Source organism: Lontra canadensis, unplaced genomic scaffold (assembly GCF_010015895.1).
Source record: "Lontra canadensis isolate GAN:19392208 unplaced genomic scaffold, GSC_riverotter_1.0 scaffold13, whole genome shotgun sequence".
NCBI classification, from domain to species: domain Eukaryota; kingdom Metazoa; phylum Chordata; class Mammalia; order Carnivora; family Mustelidae; genus Lontra; species Lontra canadensis.
In genome coordinates, this window is record NW_022631007.1 from 15,515,227 (window position 1) to 15,537,780 (window position 22,554).

The window sequence follows — 22,554 nt, forward strand, 5'->3', positions numbered from 1 at the left end:
TTTGACAGACAGATCACAAGTAGGCAGAGAGGCAGGCAGAGAGAGACAGGAGGAGGAAGCAGGCTCCCTGCTGAGCAGAGAGCCCGATGCGGGACTCGATCCCAGGACCCTGAAATCATGACCTAAGCCGAAGGCAGAGGCTTTAACCACTGAGCCACCCAGGCGCCCCTGAATCAATCCATTTTTAACTACAAAACTAATCAACAAGTCCTGGGAAAAAATGAACCATGTTTTCCTCTTAGTTAGAATTCTAGGTCCTTCTTGGTTGTCATTTTATTGAGCTGCTCATACATTGCCACTCAACAAATTCAGCCTCTTTGCCTCATAAATCCCTCGGCTACTTATAATGGAAACACAGCACAGCAAAAGCTGAGCAAGTCATGGAATTGAGCCATTCATATTAAGAAAGAGAAAAGCTGGACCAGTACATACATCCAGGCCTTGGATTCTCCTGTAGAATACAAAAGATTTCACAGGACATCAACACCAGAATCATACATACATACACAGTGACAAAAAGAAGACAAAAATAACCAAACACCTGCCATCCTGGCTAATAGGAATGACTGCTGCTTCTTTACCAATTACAGCTTTAGCCATAGGATGTAGAAAGATACCTAATCACAGAATTACTTTCACTGCTTGACAATAGCTGATCCAGGCCAAATTGCCATTTCCTTCAGCCTTCCACAGAGCTGCCTACCATGAACTCAAATCCTATCCTAAGTCCATTCTAATGCCCTCTTACTGAGATTTTTCGTGGTTCCCCACCATGTGCATCTTCCCTCCTTTCAACAAGCAATAGATGTAACTAGTTCAATGTCAGGTGTCCCTTTATTTTATTTTAACTCATCATGAGTTCCATGGACCTCTGAACTTGTTATATTTTTATATCAAAAAAAAAAAATACTCAGAGAACAACAATACATAGCCCATCTTACCTGGAGAATGATAGCGAGTGCTGGCCAGGAACCTCTGTATCTGTTCTGAAGTTAGGGTTGTGATGGGGGTCAGCAGTTTCTGCTCTAGGCTGGGCAGTTCCCGGAATGTGCTCACTGAGAACACGTATTCAGGGTTCAGGGAGATCTTCACCAACTCTTCCTGGTCTGCATTCCTTGCGACAGTAAATGGTGCCACACCAGACTGCTTGAGCTCGGCTGCAGAATCATCTACCTCGTCATCAGATTTCCCAGATGAAATGAGGACCAGGAACTGAGGGACACCCTCTTCAATCCGGCTTCCCAGGGGCCTCTTAAAGATATTCCTTGACACGTACTCCAGGGCACTCCCAATGTTGATTTGCCTCCCACCTTTGGGCCTCAGCCGCCTCACTGCAGTCTGTACTTCATCCTTACTGGAATGGGCGTTCAGCAGGAATTCCACCCTGGGGTCGTCGCTGAACTGGATGACTGCCACCCGAGTCGTGTCAAAGCCCACGTCCAGGTAGTCGACCAGCCTCTCAATGAGGGTGCGGATATACTGAAATTCAGGACCAGCACTTTGGGACCCATCAATGAGAAAGACCACATCCTTCTTGCTTCCAACACCTGCGAATCACATGTTATCAGGGGCCTCACCTTTGCAGGCGCCAAATTCTTAGTGTTAATGAAACACCTCCCGGTTTGTCATGGAATCACCACCCAACAGGCAAGGTATCTTCATGCTGACTATTCTGGTTAAAATACAGATCAGGGTGAGTTCAGAGGGGATTTGTAAAGATTTAGATAACTCTTTTAAAAAGGAGATTGAGGCACTGCTGGAGGGGGGAAGCAGGCATCAAGAGACAGTCTTTAAGAAAGAAGAAAAAGTGAAGTGTTTTTATCCAGAAGGGAATCGTCCTTCCCATCCTTACTGGAGAAGCAATGAGGCAGGAGAGAGAATGGTGGATGGTGCCCTTGAGTAGATGAGAGGGGCGATGCCCAGGAGGCAGAGTCAGCTCACCTGGGAACAGGTGGGGCTGAGATATAGACAGCAGTGCTGAAAAGAGGAAAAGTGTAGGAGGAGGAGGATAGGAAGAAGGCAAAGGTAGAAAATAGTCATTTTGAAGAGTGGGAGAGCAAATATGCTGTAGAAATATATGCTCGTATTTAAAGTAAAGAAGTCACATGTACACTATGACAAGATTTCCAAAGTGCATTCTTGAGAACCCTGGTACCCAGAGTGCACCATATTAGAAGGACCCTGCAGTCACATACATTTTGGAAATGTGGTTCTCTTACTGAATTGGAGAAATGAAATACACATCAACTGTCTCCCAGATTTATTTCACCACAAACCCTTTAGAACATTCCACAGAAGCCTGTGAGGCATACGGTACTCTGTTCCGGACACCAGCAAAGAAAAGCCCTTCTCAACTGCACCATGTCGGTTGTCCTCACCTCCTTCATTCACCCAAAGGGCACCATATCCAGCATCTGACTGTTGTCTCCCTTGCTTCTACTTTTCCCTTCCTTTTGTTCCCCTCTGCCCTTCCTTCCCCCGCCCCCTCAGAGGGCACTCTGTAGAAGGTAAGTCACTTCTGCCTCCTCAGTACTGAGACCCTCTCTACCAAGTGCCCAGTGCAGGCAGGTCCTTGGTGGGGACTGTGAGGGGAAATATATCTCAGCCCTCTTCATTCTCAGTGGCCAGGCTCACACCGATTTCTAGCTTATTATAACCAGGCCTACAAAAGCAGAATAGGAAAGATGAAATAGAAAGGACTGCAGCTATAAGAGCAAGGTGCACTCCTGCCAATTAAGACATTTACTTCTCAACACCAGCCACATTTAAGAACAGTCATCACACTTCGGTTCTGGAAATACCAATATTTCAGAGACTGTGCCCCAGCTTGAGGGACCCTGTGGTCATGTCCCCTCCCTGATCACAGAAGGCTGCCAGGGACAGCTCAGAACTGATATTGAGCTGGTGTCATCAATGAGATGGCCCCATCCCTCCCGATATTATGCAGAAGCCTCTACATAGACTTAGGGGTCAGCACTCTTCGAAACTTTAATTTGACCCAAAACATGAATTGTAGCAGGTCCCCAACCCCCCTCTCACTTCTAGCCACTGAGAGCAAAGGCATATGGCCCCTATTTCTTCATGAAAAGCCAGTTTTCACCCAATATGGCAGAAAAAAAACAACAGAGGACACTTCAAAGTCCATAGTCCAAACAAGTAGCCCCAGCGGTTCCTAGGAATAATGACCCTAGGAATGCCCTCCTTACCCGGGCTCGTTGGGGGGAGCAGAACTGGCTGCAACCTCCTTAGTTCTTCCCGGTTGAGCTGGATGACTCTCTCGGAGATCACGGGCTGGATGGTCCCCAGCTGCCGGAAGGTAGGAATGGCCACGGCAAAGTCGGGGATGAAGGAGATGGTCTGCATCTCGGTGATGTCAGCATTCCCGATGCCGATGCCAATGGGCACTGCCCCTCCCCTCTTCAGGACGACCGAGGGACCCCTCACGTCATCCCCAGACCTGTCTGCCGTGAGGACAATCAGGAGCTGGGGGACACCTTCTGCTATCCTGCTTCCGGCTGAGCTAATCAGGATATTCCTCAGGACGAAGTCCAGGGCAGCCCCAGTGTTGGGGGTCGGCCCTCCCAGTAGGTTCAGCCTGCGTACGGCGCTGACCACACTCTGCTGATCCATGTAGGAATTTAGGTAGAACTCGGGTCTGGTCCGGTCACTGTACTGCACCACAGCCACACGAACCCGGTCTGGGCCCACGTCCAGGCTCTCCACCACTCTCTGGACAAATTCTTTCAACAGAGGGAAGCCGCTCCTGACGCCCTCAGAGCCATCAATCAGAAATACCACATCTTTTTCACCTGAAACTGGGAGGGAGACAGCCTCAATGACACAAGGGACCAAAAGGGACCGTCTGCTATGGGTCATGATTGGGTTGAATAATGGCCCCACACAGCTATCCAATTCAGAATCCTCAGACCTTATGGAGAGGGCTTTGCAGGTAGGATTACATGAAGTGTTTAGGGATGAGGAAATTATCCTGGATTATCCAAGTAGACTCAGTATAATCAATCATGTGTCCTTCTAAGAGGGAGATAAGGTGATGAGCGTTTAAGGAGAAGCTCTAGGGGAGGAAGCAGAAGCCAGAGAAGAGAGAAGAGGCTCTGCTTCTGCTTTGCAGATGCAGGTAGGGGCCCCAAGCCAAGGAGTGTGGGTCGCACAAGGCCAGGGAATGAACAAGCCACGAGAACCTCCACAAGGAATGCAATCTGGTTGACACCTTGCTTTTAGCCCAGTGAAACTGATTTTGGATTGCTCACCTCTAAAACTGGAAGACAATGAATCCATTTTATTTTAAGCCACTAAGTTTATGGTAATTTGTTACTGCAGAAATAAAAAATGAGTACAGCAATATAGAGAGATGATAGATAGGTAGGTAGGTAGCTGATAGCCCTTTATTTTAGAACTTCCTGATGCTTGAGCAGCATTGTCAATTTTCAAAAGTATACCCAGGAAACAGTGCTGGTGGAGAGACAGGATGGCAGAACCCATGTAACCATAAGCACATTACATAGATGGGAGCTCTCGAATGATTTGCTGCAAGTCACAGTGGATCAATGGGGAGAAATGGAGACCAGATGTCAGGCTTATAGTTCAAAACCAGCAGTGTATGTCTGAAGAGTCAATGCAAAAGTACTAAATTATCAGCTTTCAATAAAAAGATTTATACTTGAAATTAATTACTCTTTTCACTGCATTTTTTTTCCTTAAAGATTTTATTCATTTATTTGACAGAGAGATATCACAAGTAGGCAGAGAAGCAGGCAGAGAGAGAGGGGGAAGCAGGTTCCCTGCTGAGCAGAGAGCCTGATGCGGGGCTCGATCCCAGGACCCTGAGATCATGACCTGAGCCGAAAGCAGAGGCTTGACCCACTGAGCCACCCAGGCGCCCCTACTCTTTTCACTGCAGTTTTATCAACAAATGGAAAGCAGTTAAACACAAAGTCATGGTAACACGGATCAGCAGTTGGAAATTCCAGTGCTGCGTTTACAGTGGAAATTTACCCACCGCTCGTCATGTCTTATATTCTTGATTAATGAGTTGTGGATGAATTACAGCACAGTGAGACCCACTTAAAGTAAGACATTGGAGGACTACGAAGCTGTAGACTGTTTTAGCTATAACTCATCCATGGTATGTGGCTTCTATTAGGCATAGTGTAAAAACAGTGTTTGTAAAAGGATTCTTAACTCTTAATATGTCTAAATCTTTATCATCTAATTATGAAATATCTATCTAATGTCACCCTGATTCTCCTGATTTGCCCTGAGAGCAGTTAGACAATAAAGTGGGAGAAGAAAGAGCCAGCAGCCTACTGTCCTCATGCATTGCAGAACTGGGTTGTGGAAGCAAGTGGAATGTCTGTGACATACCTGGTGCCGGTGCCCCATTATGCACCGATTTTAGGAGGTTGACGATCTGAGGTTGAAGCTCTCCGATCTTGGGAAGTGACTCGGCGGCCAGAATGAAGACGGGGGAAGGCACTATCAGCTCCAGCTCAGCAGGATCTGCGTTCTTGGCCTGCAGTACGAAAGTCACCACCCCACTCTGCTTCAGGTTGAGTGCAGGAGTGTCCAGACGATCCGATGACCTTCCTGCAACCAGCAGCACCAGGAACTGAAGCACTCCGTCCTCGATCCGGCTTCCCGTAGACTTCACAAAAATGTACCTCTGTGCGTAGTCCAGTGCGTAGCCCAGATTGAGGGCTTTGCCGGTCTTGATCTTCATTCTCTTGACAAGACTCAGGATTTCAGGTTTATTCTGGTGCTCATCAAAACGGGACTCCACCCTGACGTCATCACTGTACTGAGCCACTGCAATCCGGGTCCCCTCCGGTTTCACATCAAGCTCATCAATAACCTTGTAGAGAAAGTCGCGGACGGCAGGGAACTGGCCCGAGAGATTGGCTGAGCCATCGAAGAGGAATAGAATGTCTCGCTTGCTTTCTACAACAGAAGTAGGTTGGGACACAGTGAGGGAGGAGAACATAACCAGCACCGACATGACTTCAGCCCAGCACCACTAGCATTTGGTCATGGGAGGTCACACAATCGTCTGATGATCACTATACCAGCAAGGAAGGAGAAAACCCACTGTCAAAACCTGAAGCATGGGATGCCTGGGTGGCTCAGTAGGTTAAGCCTCTGCCTTTGGTTCAGGTCATGATCTCGGAGTCCTGGGATGGAGCCCCACATTGGGATCTCAGCTCAGCAGGGAGCCTGCTTCCCTCTCTCTCTCTCTGCCTTCTGCTACCTTCTGCTATGCCTACTTGTGATCTCTCTCTATATATATATATATCTATCTCTGTCAAATAAATAAATAATTAAAAATCTTAAAAAAAAAAAAACCTGAAGCACAGCTGTAGTTAAAATGTCCCATTTCAAAGCAGTGCCTGTTTGCAAAGGACTTGAACTTGATGGTTCTACTCAATCCAGTATCATGCTTCTTCAACAAAGCAAGACAACGGGAGCCCCAGAGGGTCCTATTCTTGCATCAGGAGGTCATCACTCTAGCAGAAGAGTGTTTTCCAACTGTTATAAATTAAACTACTTAAAATGTGGTCCTGGTCATCCTTTTGCTTAAAAATTGACCCATCTCTAGCAACAAAGGCTGACATGGGTTAGCCACCCAAGGAGAACTGAGTTGACACCTATCTGCTCTAACTGGATTATCTTTTCCTAAATTTGAGGTTATGGACTAGGACCCCAAAGAGTGCCCATCATTACTCTGGGTCACCCTGTCCATCAGTGCATCCCAATCTGTGCTACTTAGCCAACAGAAAAGAGGGAGGACAACCCATAGGGGTCTACAACATGTCACGTGAACATTATTTTCAGCTCAAAGAATTCTCAGAGGTATTTTTATTAGGTTTCAGTTGTCTCAGTCTTGCTTCCCATCTGTGTGATCTCAGCAAGCTGGTAGAGCCAATGTGTTGGAATCTCACCCCAGTACTAATTTGCAGTGACAGCAATAGTCCAGACTTCCTTTGGAAATCATTCTGTCATCACATCAAGATGTGGCCCTTGTTGGGCTTCTCAAAAAAAGTAAGTAATTTTCTACCTTTGGCATATTTTGAATATTTTTTAAAAATCATATAAATAAAACAATTGCCATTTTTAAATGACCCTGATGCATTCTCCCATATGAAAGGGATGCCATCCCTCTCCCTCTCACTTCTATCTGGATCTGTGCTCCAGAAAATTCTCAGGCACTGGGACAAAAAAAGGGGGGTGGTGGTAAGACAGGAGGAATGGCAGATGGATGTCCTAGACTTTCTTTTGTGAACAAACACCCTTTAGACAGAGGATCTACACTTGCTGGCACGGTATCTCAAGCCCCCATCCAAAACACTTGGACCACAGATGCCCAGTCTTCCTTCTATAGCTGCGCAGGCTCTCGAGCTCAGGCTGGGCCACCTGTCCTCCCCTGGGGGGAGGTGTTGAGGGAAGGGAGCCCCGCGCAGTGGGGGAGCTTTACCTGGCTGGGCGAGCGGCACCTCCTCCACCCCTCCACTAACATAAGTGGTCAGGGGCTGAATCAGCTGCTGAGGCAAAGCCGGCAGGGAGCTGAAATCATCCATGAGATACACCAGGCTCGGGTTAAAAGCCATCTGCTCAAGTTCTGCCTTATTCGCCCGGCCAGCCCCCACACAGAAGGTGAGGACCCCTGCACGCGCTAAAGCATTGGCAGCGGGCAAGTAGGTGTCCTCGGACTGCCCGGCCGTAAGCAGGAGCAAGAGCTGCGGCACGTGTTCACGGATCCTGCTGCCGCCAGCTTCGGTGAAATGGTGCGCATGCACGTAGCTCAGGGCCGAGCCCGTGTTCAGGCCCGACCCCCCCTTGAGCTGCAGCTGCCTCACATGGGCCAGCAAATCTGACTTGGCCTGGTATGTGTTTAGGGAGAACTCCGTTACTGGAGTGTCACTAAATTGCACTAAACCGACACGAATATTGTCGCCTCCGACATCAAGGCTGTTAACTACGTTCATGACAAAGTCCCGCACATAAGGGAAATTGGCCTTTCCGACGTTGAGCGATCCATCCAAAAGAAAGATGATATCCCTTTTGTTTACGTGAACTGCAGTGAAGCACAGAAAACAGAGTGAGACATACACAACCGCCAGGGGCACTCCATGTGTGCCCACACCATGGGCACACATGCCAACATTTAGAACACACAGACAGTCGGTGAGGCAAAGCGTGTCCGGCTCGTCAAATATGGCAGAAGGCGGCATATTTTCCTCTCATGGTGGCTGGGGTGTGTGAGGCATATCAGTAGCCAAGTTGACGACACCAAGTTGGCTCATGGAGAGAGAGAGCACCAAAGGGAGAGTTTGTAACCAACAAAAATGATCAGAATCCTTGAAGCAGAACCTTTCTTCCCTGGAAGGGAAGTGACCAGCATGCCCTGCATTTCCACCTCACTCGGGTTTAGGACTGTGGTCGCAGCCAGGCTTACATGGGGGACACCAGGTCCCCCAGGGTTTCCCTCTACACATTTGCAGATAGGTTAGAAGTGTTAGCCCAAGTCACCTGAGAAGACGAGTTCCTGAAGGCTAGGGAAAAAAATAATAAAACTGTGCTGTTCTCCTCCTGAAGTATTCTTAGGATGACCCCTTTGTCATTCTTTCTTGGTTCCCTTCTGTTGGGAGTCACGGCATTGCCTGGCAATAATCCCATGGGGTGCCCTTGGGAATTCCTCCAGAGGGAGAGAATAGGATCACGGAAACATGTTAGGATGCAAAAAGACTATTTGGCATGCTTGGCTGAAGATAGGCAAATGAAGATTCAAAAGAACAGTTCCCAAATTCCAGAATTTGTAGCAGCATGCTTAGGAATACATGCCTTTAAAAAAAAAAAAAAAATCTCTTCCATCTCTTCCCTGGTGTCTCACTAAAATTTCAACCTGACAACTAATTTTTTCCTGTGTGTATCAAATGGCTTTGGCTCTGAGAGTGTGGACTGGAAGCCTGAAGGAAGGAAGAGAGAGAGAGACTTTCAGAAGAGCAAAGAGCCTGAGAAGAAAGCAAACATCATGCAATATATGGGTCATGCATCTGACAGTCTTCCAGTGGTGAAGTTGTGAGGCGGAAAAGCTTGCTCCTGTGATACTCATCTTCGTTAAGGACGGCGAACTGCACCCAACCGGTGTGTGAGCTCACAGACTATTACCGTGTCTTTGAAAATAACTTTTCACTGATAATCCTATTAAATGAAAGATTTTAGAAACCACTAGGCTTTTATCGCCATGCCCATTCTGGACTGAAGGGAAATCCCTAAGAAAAGGAGAGCAGGTTAACCTTATGCCCTGTTGGGGGCTGGGCCACTGAGTGGGGAATGTGAGCTCAGGAAAGCAAGAGCCAAACCACATCTTGGTGGTGGCAGAAGCAGGCTGGACAGGAGTCACCAGTTGAGACAGATCCTGGGATCTGACAAGAGGTAACAACTAGAAGTGACCTCCTAAGCTAGAAGCTAGAAGGACAGTTGGCCCCCGGCCCTACAGTTTCCATCATATGATTTCTGTTTGATGACACATCAAGTCATACAATTCTTATATGATGACATTTTAGGACCTACAATTGTATCCTACGGCATTCAAGTCACACAATCCCCAACTCACGGTAAAAAGAAGCCTGAAATAAATCTTGGTTATGGCTCTTGTTTCCATCATTCAAGACCTGTCTCTCAGCTGAGCACAAATCAAATTTGGTTCCTCGGTTGGTTGGTTGGTTTCTCAAAGGCTCTGCCTGCAGACCCACCCTGCTGTGAGTCTGACTTCCTCCCCACCATACCTTCAGAGGTTCCGGAGAGGGTCCTGAGAGGCGCCAGCAAGCCAGGCAGCACGCCCTGCAAAGGGGCAGCTCGGAACTCAGCAGGGATGAACACCAGGGAGGAATCAAAAGCAATCTCTTCCAGCTCAGCCTTGTCCGCCGCCTTGTTCCCAATGGCAAAGGACATGATGCTGCTTCTCTTCAGCTCCTGGGCAGGCTGGCTGATTTCATCTAGGGACTTACCGCCTGTAATCAGCACCAGAAGCTTAGGGACCCCCTCGGCGGCCCGGTAGCCAGCCGAACTAGTGAACAGGTTGTTGCGAACAAAGTCCAGAGCGGAGCCCGTGTACAGGACCGAGCCTTCCATGGGTTTCATTCTCCGCACGGCGGTAATGACTTCCCTTTTATTGGGGTAGCTATTGAAATAAAACTCTGGCCTCACAGTGTCGGCATACTGAGCCACTGCCACTTGGATAAGATCCTGTCCGATTTCCAGCCTCTGGATGACTTTGGCAATGAAGTCGCGGATTGCATTGAAGTTGGCCAGTCCCAGTGCGGATGAGCCATCCACCAGGAAAACTATGTCTCTCTTGTTGACTTCAATGACTGTAGGTAGCAACATTATAAGGTGAGTAGAATGGCCTTACCTATCACATTCAACTATGACTCTCTAGACAGCTAACTCAACTTGGAGGGCACTCCCATTTGCTCTGGCCAGTGTGAAGACAGTGGGAGCCCCAGGAGAATCTGTCAGAACACACACATTGCTGTTAGCTGCATCCTCCCTCTGGGGTGGCAGGTTGGCCTAATCCCCCACCCCCACCCACTCCTAGAACTTTTTACAAAATTGTTGCACAAAAACAAATTAAGTTTTAGTCACCACCTGCTTAGCACATCGTCAGTAAAAAAAAAGCCAGGAAGCTCTTTTCTGCCAAAAGTCTGAGGTTAGATTTGAGAGCCCAGAATGAAGCCGCAGCTTAATAGAGTAAAGGAGCATCAGTGCCTACTGAGGGGGTCCTTTGTTTCACCACCGTGACATCACGATCATCTACCATCAAGCTGACAGAGCGTAAACATCCCCATTCCCTTCCATTCTATTCTCCATGCCTGAGTTTTTCAGGCAAAGGAAAGAAAACCAAGTACTTGACATCATAAAACTTATGGAAAAGAAATCGATGTCAAAGTCAGCAAGTGGCACAGAAGGGTGTCCATGTGAGAGACCTGCGTTGGTAAGGGGCTGAGTTTCGTGTTAGGACTGTGAAAAACTGCAGAGCAAAAGCATCTGGGTGAGGTCACTGCCTCTCAGCTATAAACTTGGGTCTGCCTGCCGCAGGGACACACAGCAGCCAGGCTGAGCCACAGGCACACAGAATCAGGTCAGGCATTACACCCAATCCAGACACCTGCTGGGGCTTCCAAGACTTAGAAGGATGTGGGTTATATGTCCTGATATTTGACTCTATTATTATCTGTCCAAACTCTCCTCTTTCAGGGAGAACACGTAAATGCACACATGGACACAAAACACCCAGGGACAAGCATGCAGGGACCATTGCGTTGGCCGTGGCTTGTGGGGTAGATGATGAGTTCCAAGTCCTTAAATGCTTCACGAGACATGCAGACATGTGGAATTCTCACTAAGTGTGTGTGTGTGTGTGTGTGTGTGTATGTGTAAGACCATGAGTGTGGCACAGCCCTGCCTCCTCCTCCCCGCTGCACACACACAGAAGACAGACGTAAGTACCTGTGTACAGAGTCTTAACCACACGTGTGCATTCCATGAACACACGGAGAGTGAGCCTGCTCAGATGCACGCACTCACACACACATTCCTCTCCCACCTCTGACGTAGAAGTTGACCCTAAGACCATAAATGCAGAGGTTCCTGCATTCCCTGTATGTACATACATGTATGTATGTAACACATAGCATAGATGAATAGAAAGACAGGTCAGCTGTCATCCCAGATCACCAGGCTGACTCCCTCCACTGGCTGAGTGGCAGGTCCCCTCCTCCTCCAGTAAGTGACATCTCCTTCTGACTTGTGATGACAACCCGAACACAGCTGTCTTCTGCTGGGACTGGGTTTGAAATACCCTTGCTGGGAGCTGAACCTAAGGTCCTGCTAATCAGCAGGCTTCTGCCTGCACGTCCTACAATGACTGCCACCAGCCCACCCCCAGGATGCCACATATCCCCCCAGACCTCAGGAGCCCAGGACTGGGCTGGCTTCCCTGGTAGTGCCCCAATGCTGTCGGCAAACGTCCAGACCCCTCCTGTCACTTCTCTGGGCTGTCTTGTCTCCACCCGACTCTGCCCATCCTCAGCGACTCAGGACCCTAGCCCGCAGTAAGGCCTGTCCTCCCACGCCATCCCCCGCCCCTCACCCTGCAACTGTAACTCAGGCCCCACCTGCCCTTGCTGTTTCTGGAGATTGCCACCCACCCCACCTCGGCCTGGCCTCTGCCTATTGCTCACGCATGTTCCACCTGCCTCCGCCATGCCAGGCCCCAGATCTGCTCACCCAGCTCCACAGCCCACCTGCGAGGTAACCTACACCAGCTCACGATGACCAGTGCTCTCCTGGAAGCCTTCCTCTCCCAACCTCTGGAAGGACCACTTTCATTCTCTGCTCTCGGTTCCAATGTGGCCCACACCCATGCCCCATATCACCACGCAGATCGCTGAGAAAACAGAGCCACTGGAGGGTGGTCCCTAAACTCCAACCTTCCGTGGATTAAGTGAGCTCCAGCCCCACTACCTTACAACAGTTCTGGAAAGTGGGCATGCTCCTTGGTGTTGCAGGGACATGCACCCAGAGCATTGTCCCTCTGCTGTCCACTTTCTATCCTGCAGCTTCTCTAACCCGCAATCCCTGGCCATCCCATCTGAAGCTCTCTCCCCCTGTTCTTCCCCCTCGCAGCCCCAGGCTGCCCTCATCTACCTTCTCACACCTGGAATACTATCCTGTAATGGGGCAGTGGCCATGTCTCTCTTGTCCACCACCACTGTGTTTCTGGTGCCCAGCTCACACCAGAGAGCCAAGGATCTTTGTTGAATATTCACAAAGTAGTCACAAAGATGCTGTCTGTGAGTGAGGAGCTAACCCCCTAGCTTAGAAGAACTGAAATGAGAGCAGTGTGCTGCTTGTGAAGAAGAAAAACATGAAGCTTCTCCTGGAACAGAAATGTCTTCATCCATAGCTCCCAGACCATAAATTCAATAAACAAATATAAAACTCAATAAACCTCCCAGGGAGGTTCTGCAGCCTGTCCAGGATCACACAGCTGGTTACCATAAAACCCGGGACCAAAGGCGAGTTCTCCCAGCTACAGCTGTGGTGTTTCCTCAATGTGGACAATACCTATGGAAACCAACTGTTTGTTTCCAAAAGTGTGCAAATCCAGAGAAACCTCCAATCAGAGGGATGTCTAGAAACATTAAGGGGATTTTCCGGATGGAATTGGGCATCAACTCTGGTTTTCCCTACCCAGCAGTTTTGCAGAATACCACAGGTGATCTCTGGCAGACAGATGAGATCACCAGTTAAGGGGACTTGGTACCAAAGGGTCTGCCTGAAACTTCTCTGCCACAGCCTCAAGCACAGCTGGACTCTTCACATTTGAAAACACATTCTCACCTCCCACATTTGTTGCATGTATATGTGTTAGGTAATGGGATTGGTTTCATGTTCAGAAATGTTTCCAGCTGGGCTCTTCTGCCAAAGGCCCCCCATTTGAAGGTATGTCATGATTTTGCCACTCCAAAGAACCAGTCAGAAATTGGACAAGCCCAGGCAAACAGCGCCTCCTGAATAACCCGCCAAGGAATCTGTGTGGTTGCTTACCTTCAGAAGAGAGGTCCTCAATCCCTACCACAGAGAGGACCCTGTGGATCAGCCCACACCTACCTACGAGCACACCTCTTAACATGTTGGCTTCGAGGCAATGCCATTGTCCAAGACCAGTTTTCTCAGAATTGTCATGAGCCCCTGAGATCCATTTTTCAGATGACTGGATTGTAAGTAAACAGTACAATGATGTTTGACAGCCTCAGAGTAACAGTTCTCTAGAATTCACCTTCAAAGCACACTTCCTTGACAATGCATATGTCAACACGAGCTTCCCGCTCACCCCCAGATCTCGCGGTTTTTTTCCCACACTACAGCAATCACAGACATCACATCCAAGAGCCAGCACATGGCAGAAGGGCTCTGCTGTGGGTACTTACAGGTTCTCCTGAGGTGAATCATTCTGTAGGAGCCTGCCTTGCTTCTACAAAAACCAACACACAAAACCCCCCATTCCCCCACGATGGAGAGAAGAGCATACGTACCTTCTGTGACAATGGTTGGCGGTTGTAAGACAATGTGCCTTTGGGCCACGCCAACAATGTACGGCAGTAATTGCTCCTGGAGGTCCCCAAAGCTACGGAATTCCGGGACAGTAAACACCAAGTTGTCATTGGTAGCTATGTGCTGAAGCTCGGCCCTGGAGGCGGCCTGGGCTCCGAGGCCAAACGAGAACACGCTAGCCTGCTTCAGTGCTACCACCCCGTCGCGGATCTCGTCACTAGAAGGCCCAGCACTTATGAGGACCAGCACCTGGGGAACCCCTTCCTCCACTCGGCTGCCCCCTGCCCGGGTGAAGTGGTTCTCCACCACGAAATCAAGGGCAAGGCCGACATTGGCCAGCTCCCCACCAGTGAATGCAAGGGCTTTCACTGCGTCCAGAACCTGGGCCTTGGTGGAGTAGGTGTCCAAGGAGAACACGGTTCTGGGCTCATCACTATACTGGACCACCCCCACTCGGATCTGCTGAGCTCCGACTGAGAGTCTCTCAAGGAGATTTACAAGGAAGTCGCGAATGACTGCAAAATGGACACTTCCGGTGTTGTTTGATCCGTCAATAAGGAAAATAATGTCAGCAGAGTCTTGTGCTTTAAAAGAGAGAAATGCAAAAATGTGAAAGCGTTAGAACAAGTGACCACATGCATCGTTCAGTGTTCTGACATGTTTCTTTGGAAACTAATAAGAAACACGAAATATGGACACACAAAACACATGTTGATTAAGGAATGTGAAATTCTGTTTCAGTTCTGCATTCTGAATGGATAAGAGGCAACTTCTTAAGAACCATGGTATAAAAATGGGACATTTATACCAAATTTGCATTTGCACCAACTCTGCAGTTACACTTCAAAACATCATATTCATTTGTCTGAGAAATCAAGGGTATGTATTCTAGAAACTTCTACAGAATTTGGAGGGAGATGTTGATGGAATTGTGCATTACCATACCCACAGGAGAAGATAAGGGAGTGCGTGCTGTTAACAGAAGTCCAAACATGATTTCTGTGTTTTGGACATTTCTCTTATAATCCCCAAGCGATCTTGGGAATTTTCTTTGTCCAAATCCACAGCTAGGAAACAGAATCTCAGATTCAGGGTTCAGTGACTTAGCGTCCCAGCATGTTAGACAATTCTTTGAGCAACAGTTTCTTCTCTTTTCTATAAAAACCAAAATGGTGCATGTACGCAACTCTATAAATTTGAAAGGAAGAACTCAAGCTACTCTTAGAGTTCTCATCTTTAAAACACTCTTAGAGATGTTTGGTTTGATCTTTTCTTTTTTTAATAACCTATTCTATTTAAATTCAATTAGTTAACATCTAGTATATCATTAGTTTCAGATGTAGAGTCCAATAAATTGTCAGTTGTACGTAACACCCAGTGCTCATTGTATCAAGGTCTTTTCCTTTTTCATATGACATTTAGTTGCATGGAATTCACATGTGGGTCTGGGATTAGGCTAGATGTCTTGCTCTTGTGTTTTTGCTATTGCCTCTATATTCAATCACATAATGCAGAACAATGTTAAGCAGAGTGATATGAAACCAGTCATGACATAATTATCCAACCTTATTTTTATGACATCCTACACTGACTGCCTAGTGAGACCATGAGCCTCTAATAAACCCTGAATCAGAATTAGCTCTGGGGTTATACAGATGGACATAAAGACGGAGACCTAGGCCTCTTTTCTCCCCATAATGGCAAGTTACACACTCCTATCCCATTAGGGAGAATGGGGATTTCACAAGGCCAATCAATAATTTGGAGACCTGAGCAGAATATTTCAAACGTTTGGCTAGAACATTTATATCAGACTGATTTAAAATTAGTGGAAAAGCTAAATTAGTCTGGTGAATGTTTTTTAATAAGTGCATGTCAGGAACAGGAAAGGATTCTTTGGGAGCATATGTGATATTTATATTCTGAGATTTTAGAAGGCTGTATTTAGGATATAATCACAACACTATGACTAGTCATTCTGGCTTTTTTAACAACAGTGAATATTTTATGTTTAAAATGAAAATTTCCTTGGGCCAGCAAAATTGCTTTCATTTTCACTATAGAAATAGGATACAAATCCAATCTCATAAAATGAAAGAATTTTGCTATAGAGCAATTACATTCTTCCCCAAATTCCCTCACAGTGTATGCCAAACCAGGGATTGCTAGAATTGAAACAGCTTGGTCTTCCCTCCTTTCCACAAAATCCTTGACATTTTTGCAGATGAATTCCTTGCATAGGGGAAGATATTAACTTGTAACTATGAGCTCTAATGAGAGGAATAATTTACTACAGTATTTTTGACACAGTAATTTTAATTTGCTTCTCATATTTTTAATAAACATCACACCCAAGTATTAAATGAGAGTGGGACTTTGCTAAGAATGCCGAAGCATTTGCTACTCTTTAGCCAAAACTTAAGATTCCTGAGGGATCTCTGGGAGGATGCAGGGCCTCAGAAATGGCCCACAGCATCACTAGAGCCAGATACTCTATCATACCACCATGGTGTTAATCACACCACCATATTCCTCAACATTTCCCAGGCGTGAATCAATGCCCCAGAAAGATGATGGAAGATTGGCCACTGATTCCACATGCCAGGTCATTTAAAAGAAGGATTAGCAGTGAGCCTAGGGTCAAGAAGAGAAAAACAACACCTAAAACACAAAATGGCACATTCTTTATTTGTTTACTACTTTTTAGTTAATTTATCGCATTATTATTTTGTGGTTGCAATTTCCAGGAGTATATAAAGAAGAGAAGCCCTGTGGGAGAATCCTTGAACTTTTCTCTTCCTAAAGGCTGAATGGCAACAGGTCATAGAAACATGTTGGATAATTTGTCATCACTGAAAAAACAACATTGTCCTCTGATGCACACAATGATGGAATGAACAAGGGCATGCTGTGTTATCCAGGAGAACCAAAGCCTCAGACGAGCACAAGAGCTATGGGTTCTTGTGTAGAACAAGCCATACCAATGGCCAACACCAACTCTTAAGGATAACCAGGTATAATAAACTTAAAAACAGGAGGTTGCCTGGTTCTCTGCTTTAACGGCTCATGTGTCACACCCTCTCTGGCATTTTCTACAGAGACGTTTCACAATGTCCATGGAAACATCAAGCTCCTTTAACACTGTTGGAAACACTCTTTCCCTGAGCACATTTGTGTAGGCTCGGTGCCTTCCTGAGCTCGTGGGATGCTTCCTCTTTTTAAGTATAGTAAAAAAGATCACATACAGATTTCCTATGTAAATCTGAAAAATTGTAGATGGACTTTGTGAGTGCTTTAAAACGATATCTTGCAAAGAAAAGAAGGCTGACACTGAAATCCTCGCTGAATACAGACCACTTATCAGTTTCGCTTCAGTGCAGACCTTTTGTATCTTAGTGAAATGCCTTTACAAAAGAATAACAAAGAGATTTTTTAAAAACTCAACCTTCAGAGACTGATGACTTGAGCAGAGTTCATTTAGAACAGTGGGAACCATTAACATTTTGTACACGTACAGGTGATGGGAAGAAACGGCCCTAACTTACTAGCAATCTCTATACTGCCCTCTGGCAACCTTAAAAACCATAAGCAGAGAATGATTATTATTTTACTTTTGGCTGTGGAACATGCAGTGGGCTGTGATACTAAAGGAATTGCAGAGTGAAGTTAATCAGAAAAGACAACATAAACGGATTAATATTCCACCCTGGAGCTGCTAGTGGCTTGGACACTAGAAGACAGAGATGCTTTCTAGGCATAAAAACAAAGGTTTTATCATCTGTGTGGAAACAGACTCTATGGACAGGCTCCTTGTTCATTGATAGAATGGTTAAAGGTAAAGGTAAACTCATCCCCTCTTTTTCCTGAGTCAGCCAAGCCAGCACTCAAGAAAAGATGTCCCATTTATCTACTGATCACTTCACTGTTTGGACACGGATTAGTTCTTATTCCACCATTCAGAAATGTGATTGTTGGTGAATTACTGACACTGAGAATATTGTAGAGACTGGGATAGGTCATCACAAATACCCACGTGTCATATCCTTGTGGCCCAGAGTGTTTGGTCTGGAATGCTCTGGGGGGTCCCAGCTCCTTCTCCTATAATCTGGCAGGATCGACACGTCTGTCATGAAAGGCATGTCACATGTAGGAGAGGACACTTTCCAGTGTTAAACATAAATGATAGAAGCCATCACTCACTCCTCTGTCAGAGGTAGACCTGCTGGCAGGGGTGTCAGCCTTCCCAACCCTGTCACAACTGAGATCATGGGAACCCTGGGGAAGACCACTCTCTGAAACAACTTGGGGTTGGTTAGTTCTGGAACCCTTCTCTCCTCCAAGCTCTGCCTGAGATGACCGGTTCCTTCTCCTGACATCTAGTCAACTTCTTCCCCAGCCTTTGCTTTCTGAATCTGTATTCCCCCATTATCCTCACCACAATCCAGAAAACTCTACCTTTCTCCAGACTCCTCATGCCCCTCATGCCCCTTTCCACCAGCCCCTCCCATGTGGCCTTTTAGATGGCCCAATTTATGCCTCAGAATCTCAACTCTTTCTTCTCCCTGCTCCGCCCCGTGTGTGGAATTAACAAGAGACAGACTCTCCGCCAGTCACCCAGCCTCCTGCCTCATCTCTGAGTCCCTGGGCGGCAACCTCTTTGGAAATTTAGGAGAAGCCATGGCCATGGATCTTGCTCCCATGGTCGCTTCCCAGGTGTGGTGTGGAGCCTGCCCAGGCCACCCCCCACTCACACCTCCTTCAAAGAGTCATCCACTTCCTCCTCCTCCTCAGGGCACCCAAGTGATCTCCGACCTTCCTCAGGGATTCCCTCCCATCACACTCAGCTTATGTCCACACCGCACACCCTGGGCTCATCTCCAGAGACTGTAACATTTCTGTGGCTAACCCTCCTGAATGGCAGCCTCCCAGGTCCCCCAAGGCCCTCTTCCCACTGCGCCTTACACACATGAGGGCCACATGGGCCTGTGAGCATCACTGGACACTACCTACCCCCACAATCAGCCCTCAATCTCCCTCCATCCACAGTGGTAGCGTTCCCCGGGTTACACACCCGGTTGCCTCTCTAGGGCTCCTCCCCATCCTGGTCCACACCGCTGTCCCCATCTTCCCCCCATCTTCCCCAAAGCAGGACCCCTGTGTGGGCCATTGCAGGAGCTGACTCACTACCATCCCGGATTTCCCTCCCAAGAAGGTCCCCTTGCCTCTCTTTCACTCTCTCTCTGCAAGCTCCGCCATAGCCATCCAGCAGGGAGCCCTCTTTCCAGGAAACAGGCTCTCTGTTCAGGTAACAGGTGTGAGGGATCTTTGTTAAACGCCTGACCCACCATGTGGTAGCTGCTTTTGCTAGGAATGGTTGAAGGACCTCCTGTGGGATCATAATGGCAAATGGGGGTTTTATTGAGTTCATATTAAACTGTTTGAGGTAGGTGAGAGCTCTATTTCAGAAGGACACTATAGAGCATGGTTAAACCTTTGTTTTTAGACCCATGAAGAGCCATCTCTTCCCACTCCCACCCACCCACCACTAGCCACAGTGTTGCTCGAATGCCAGCGGTTGCCAAGCTTATCTCCAAAGAACAGCAAGGCAGGCAGCAGCTTGGCCATGTTGCCATTACCTGTGATGTCTTTAAGGGTCTCTGTGCCTCCAGCCCCTTCTGGAGCCACGGATGACTGCACACAGGACACTAAGTTTCCTACTATGTCATGAAGTGAGGTAAAATTCTCTAGGTTGAAAACATGCAGATTGAGCGGTTCGCTTGCTATTTCTTTTAACGCTCCTTCATCTGCTTCCTCAACTCCAATCGCAAACACGTTAACATCAGCAGACTTAAGTTCCACTGAGGGCAGAGCAAGGCCGTCGTCCGAGTGTCCATCGGTTAACACTACGATAACCTGAGGGACTCCTTCACGGGCCCGGCTTCCAGCAGCCTCAGTAAGGTGATTCTGCATTACGTATTCTAATCCTTTTCCAGTCTCATTGCTTCCCCCAATATAGGACATGTTGGAAATGTGGGAGAGGACTTCTTGCTTAGTACGGTACGTATTTAACAGGAACTCAGTGTGTGGGTTGCCGTTGAACTGGACCAGAGCAAAATGGAAATCACTGTCTCCCACAGCTAAAGATTCTATAACATCATACAGAAACTCTCGAACAAGTCGGAAATGTTCCTTTCCAGTGCTCCAAGAGGAATCCACTAGAAATATTATATCGGCAGCAGCACCATTTTTGACATCTTTAAAAAAAGACATTGGTTTAGATTTTTCTCCTGTTCAGCACAAAGCCTTCCTTCCTACTCTGTCTGCCCTTGAACTGGGCGCTCTCTGAGGGAGCTCGCTGACTTACCTGGGTGTGGGGACTCGACGGCAGCTGGTGGCCCCTCACTAGCCCATGTTCCATATGCAATGAACCTTATATGGGAACCAGTGGCAGGCTCCAGAAAATGGGGAGGGTGGCAGGAGCATTCCCTGGAGTATCTTTTAACTCAGGCATGATTCTTTGTGACAGCTTAAGCCCCAAGACCCACCTGATGAGACCAGAAGGCTATCTCATCAGAGATCATCCACCAGCATTTTATGAGTTCATCCTTCAGTTTGGGCTCTGAGACTGGGCCTCAAGAAGAAGGAACCGTGAAAACTCCCACCACTTTACATCAACTAGCCTCCAATGCTTTGAGTAATTTGTGAGAAGAAGAAATGTAATAAAGAGGTCTTCCTTCAGTGAAGACTTGTGTCACTGTAGAAAAAAGCAGCATCTCGTTTTTCTGTCTTTTTAACATGAAGAAAGGTACTCTAACCAGTGACTATATATTTCTCAGGGCCAGAAAAGCCTTTGAGATGTGAGACGTTATCTATCTTTTTCAAAGATGAATCCAGTCCTCTCTGAAAAATAGAAGCAGGAGGCTCAGGGTGTTGGGCTGTGGGGGGCCAAAGAGTGCCCTTCCGTGCTGTGGGCCAGGCTGGCCGCACACAGCCAGCTCCTGGACTCTACTTACCTCAAGCTGCCCTGATGCCCCAAGGAATGTCCCCCTTTCCTTGAGGCAGTACTCAGCTCTCTGCCCTCTAAGGACCACGGAACCTTGTGGGAGGATCCCTGCCCAACTCCCAACTTCCCAGGTAAAGAAGAGGAAGACCCAAGCCCATCCCCCCATCCCTATAAGCTAATATTGCATGAAGCATTTCTCAATTTTCTAAAACTCTGCAAACAACTTCTTAAGAGAGTTAACTCGGATCTATTTTTTAAAATGGTTTTGAGAAACTGACTTTTTCAAGATAGGGTGATTCTAGATCAAAAATGTCTTTATGTGCCCAGAGTGATAGAGAGGGGGATGATCTGTGTGTTCTGTTTTTAAGAAAAATGTTTATTTTCAATCATTGTCTTGCCCTGGTTTTATGTGCTGTGAGACCAAACCAGTGCCAGAAAGGTGGAAAAGCTCTATATTTGGCAAAATATTTGTGAAACAAACTTTCTGCTCACAACCAGTGTAAAGACAAACCACCTGTGAACCAACTTCAGGATATCCAACCTAAGTTTTCATAAAAATAAGCCATCTCTCCCTGATACAGAGCATCTGGAAAGGTCTGTAGCCTGAATGAACACCTAACAAAGGATTTCACCATCCCTTCAAACCATGTCTAGGTTCTATCTCAAGCTCGTGAGGTCTCAGATCTACAATCAGAGAACATATTCCTTTGAATAGAAGTAAGAAATGTTTCTGGATCTTACCTGCTTGCTGCTGTTGGGCACGGGTAAGAGAAAAGCCTGAGAGAAAGAGACAAAACATGGCCACCAAGGGCAAATGTCGATGTTTCCTCATTTTGAACGTGTCTAAGCACCAAGTGGGAACCTGAACGAGAAAATAGGGCAAAGCGAAGTGATCAATTTCAACACTCAGATTACAAACTAGGATTTATCCGTTTTGTGAAATGTAGCTTTGACTAAACAATACATGAGAATCTTTGAATCTAATGATTATATCCCTTTGGCCATAGCTTTAAAAAACGGTGGGGGGGCAATTAAACTTTGTTTCCTCTCAGACTGAGTTGGGCATCAGGTCACTAAACAAATGGCAGAAGGAATCAAGAGTAAAGGTATTTGTGGGCACAAAGAATGGTAGGTCTGTGACACCCAGCTTAATTGTGTAGATTAGGTTTGAAAGAATCCCCCAGGAAATCTTTAGTTTATGGAGAAAATGGGCTTTGCCCACATTGGAGTATGTGCCAACACAACCATGGCCTCTGGACCCACTTCAAATCTTGCCCTTACTCTCTATTTAGCACTCTCTTCCCAACAAAAGCCTGCTGTGTGCCAACCAGCAATCTCCGAATGGGATGTATCCAGGGACATTGAACCAACAAGCCTGTGAAGCCAAACCTGAGGACTGACCACATGGTGTGGTCATT

At 47.1% G+C, this 22,554-nt stretch overlaps 1 protein-coding gene across 10 annotated transcripts in view; it reads right to left on the minus strand.

Annotated features, from left to right (window-relative positions):
* The window catches only part of COL6A3 (collagen type VI alpha 3 chain), a 77,082-nt gene that overhangs the window by 41,820 nt on the left and 12,708 nt on the right, over window positions 1-22,554 (minus strand). Inside the window, exons 2-9 of one of the 10 annotated variants that reach the window (XM_032857567.1) lie at window positions 21,878-21,998; window positions 19,770-20,387; window positions 14,115-14,717; window positions 9,801-10,385; window positions 7,487-8,086; window positions 5,383-5,955; window positions 3,207-3,815; window positions 942-1,547 (exon numbers count right to left, since the gene is read on the minus strand). In XM_032857567.1, the coding sequence (XP_032713458.1) occupies window positions 942-1,547; window positions 3,207-3,815; window positions 5,383-5,955; window positions 7,487-8,086; window positions 9,801-10,385; window positions 14,115-14,717; window positions 19,770-20,387; window positions 21,878-21,968 (4,285 nt within the window). In that variant the 5' untranslated portion in view covers window positions 21,969-21,998. Of the gene's footprint in view, window positions 1-941; window positions 1,548-3,206; window positions 3,816-5,382; window positions 5,956-7,486; window positions 8,090-9,800; window positions 10,386-14,114; window positions 14,718-19,769; window positions 20,388-21,877; window positions 21,999-22,554 lie in introns of all 10 variants that reach the window. The other 9 variants (XM_032857566.1, XM_032857570.1, XM_032857569.1 and 6 more) reach the window with 9 other exon arrangements.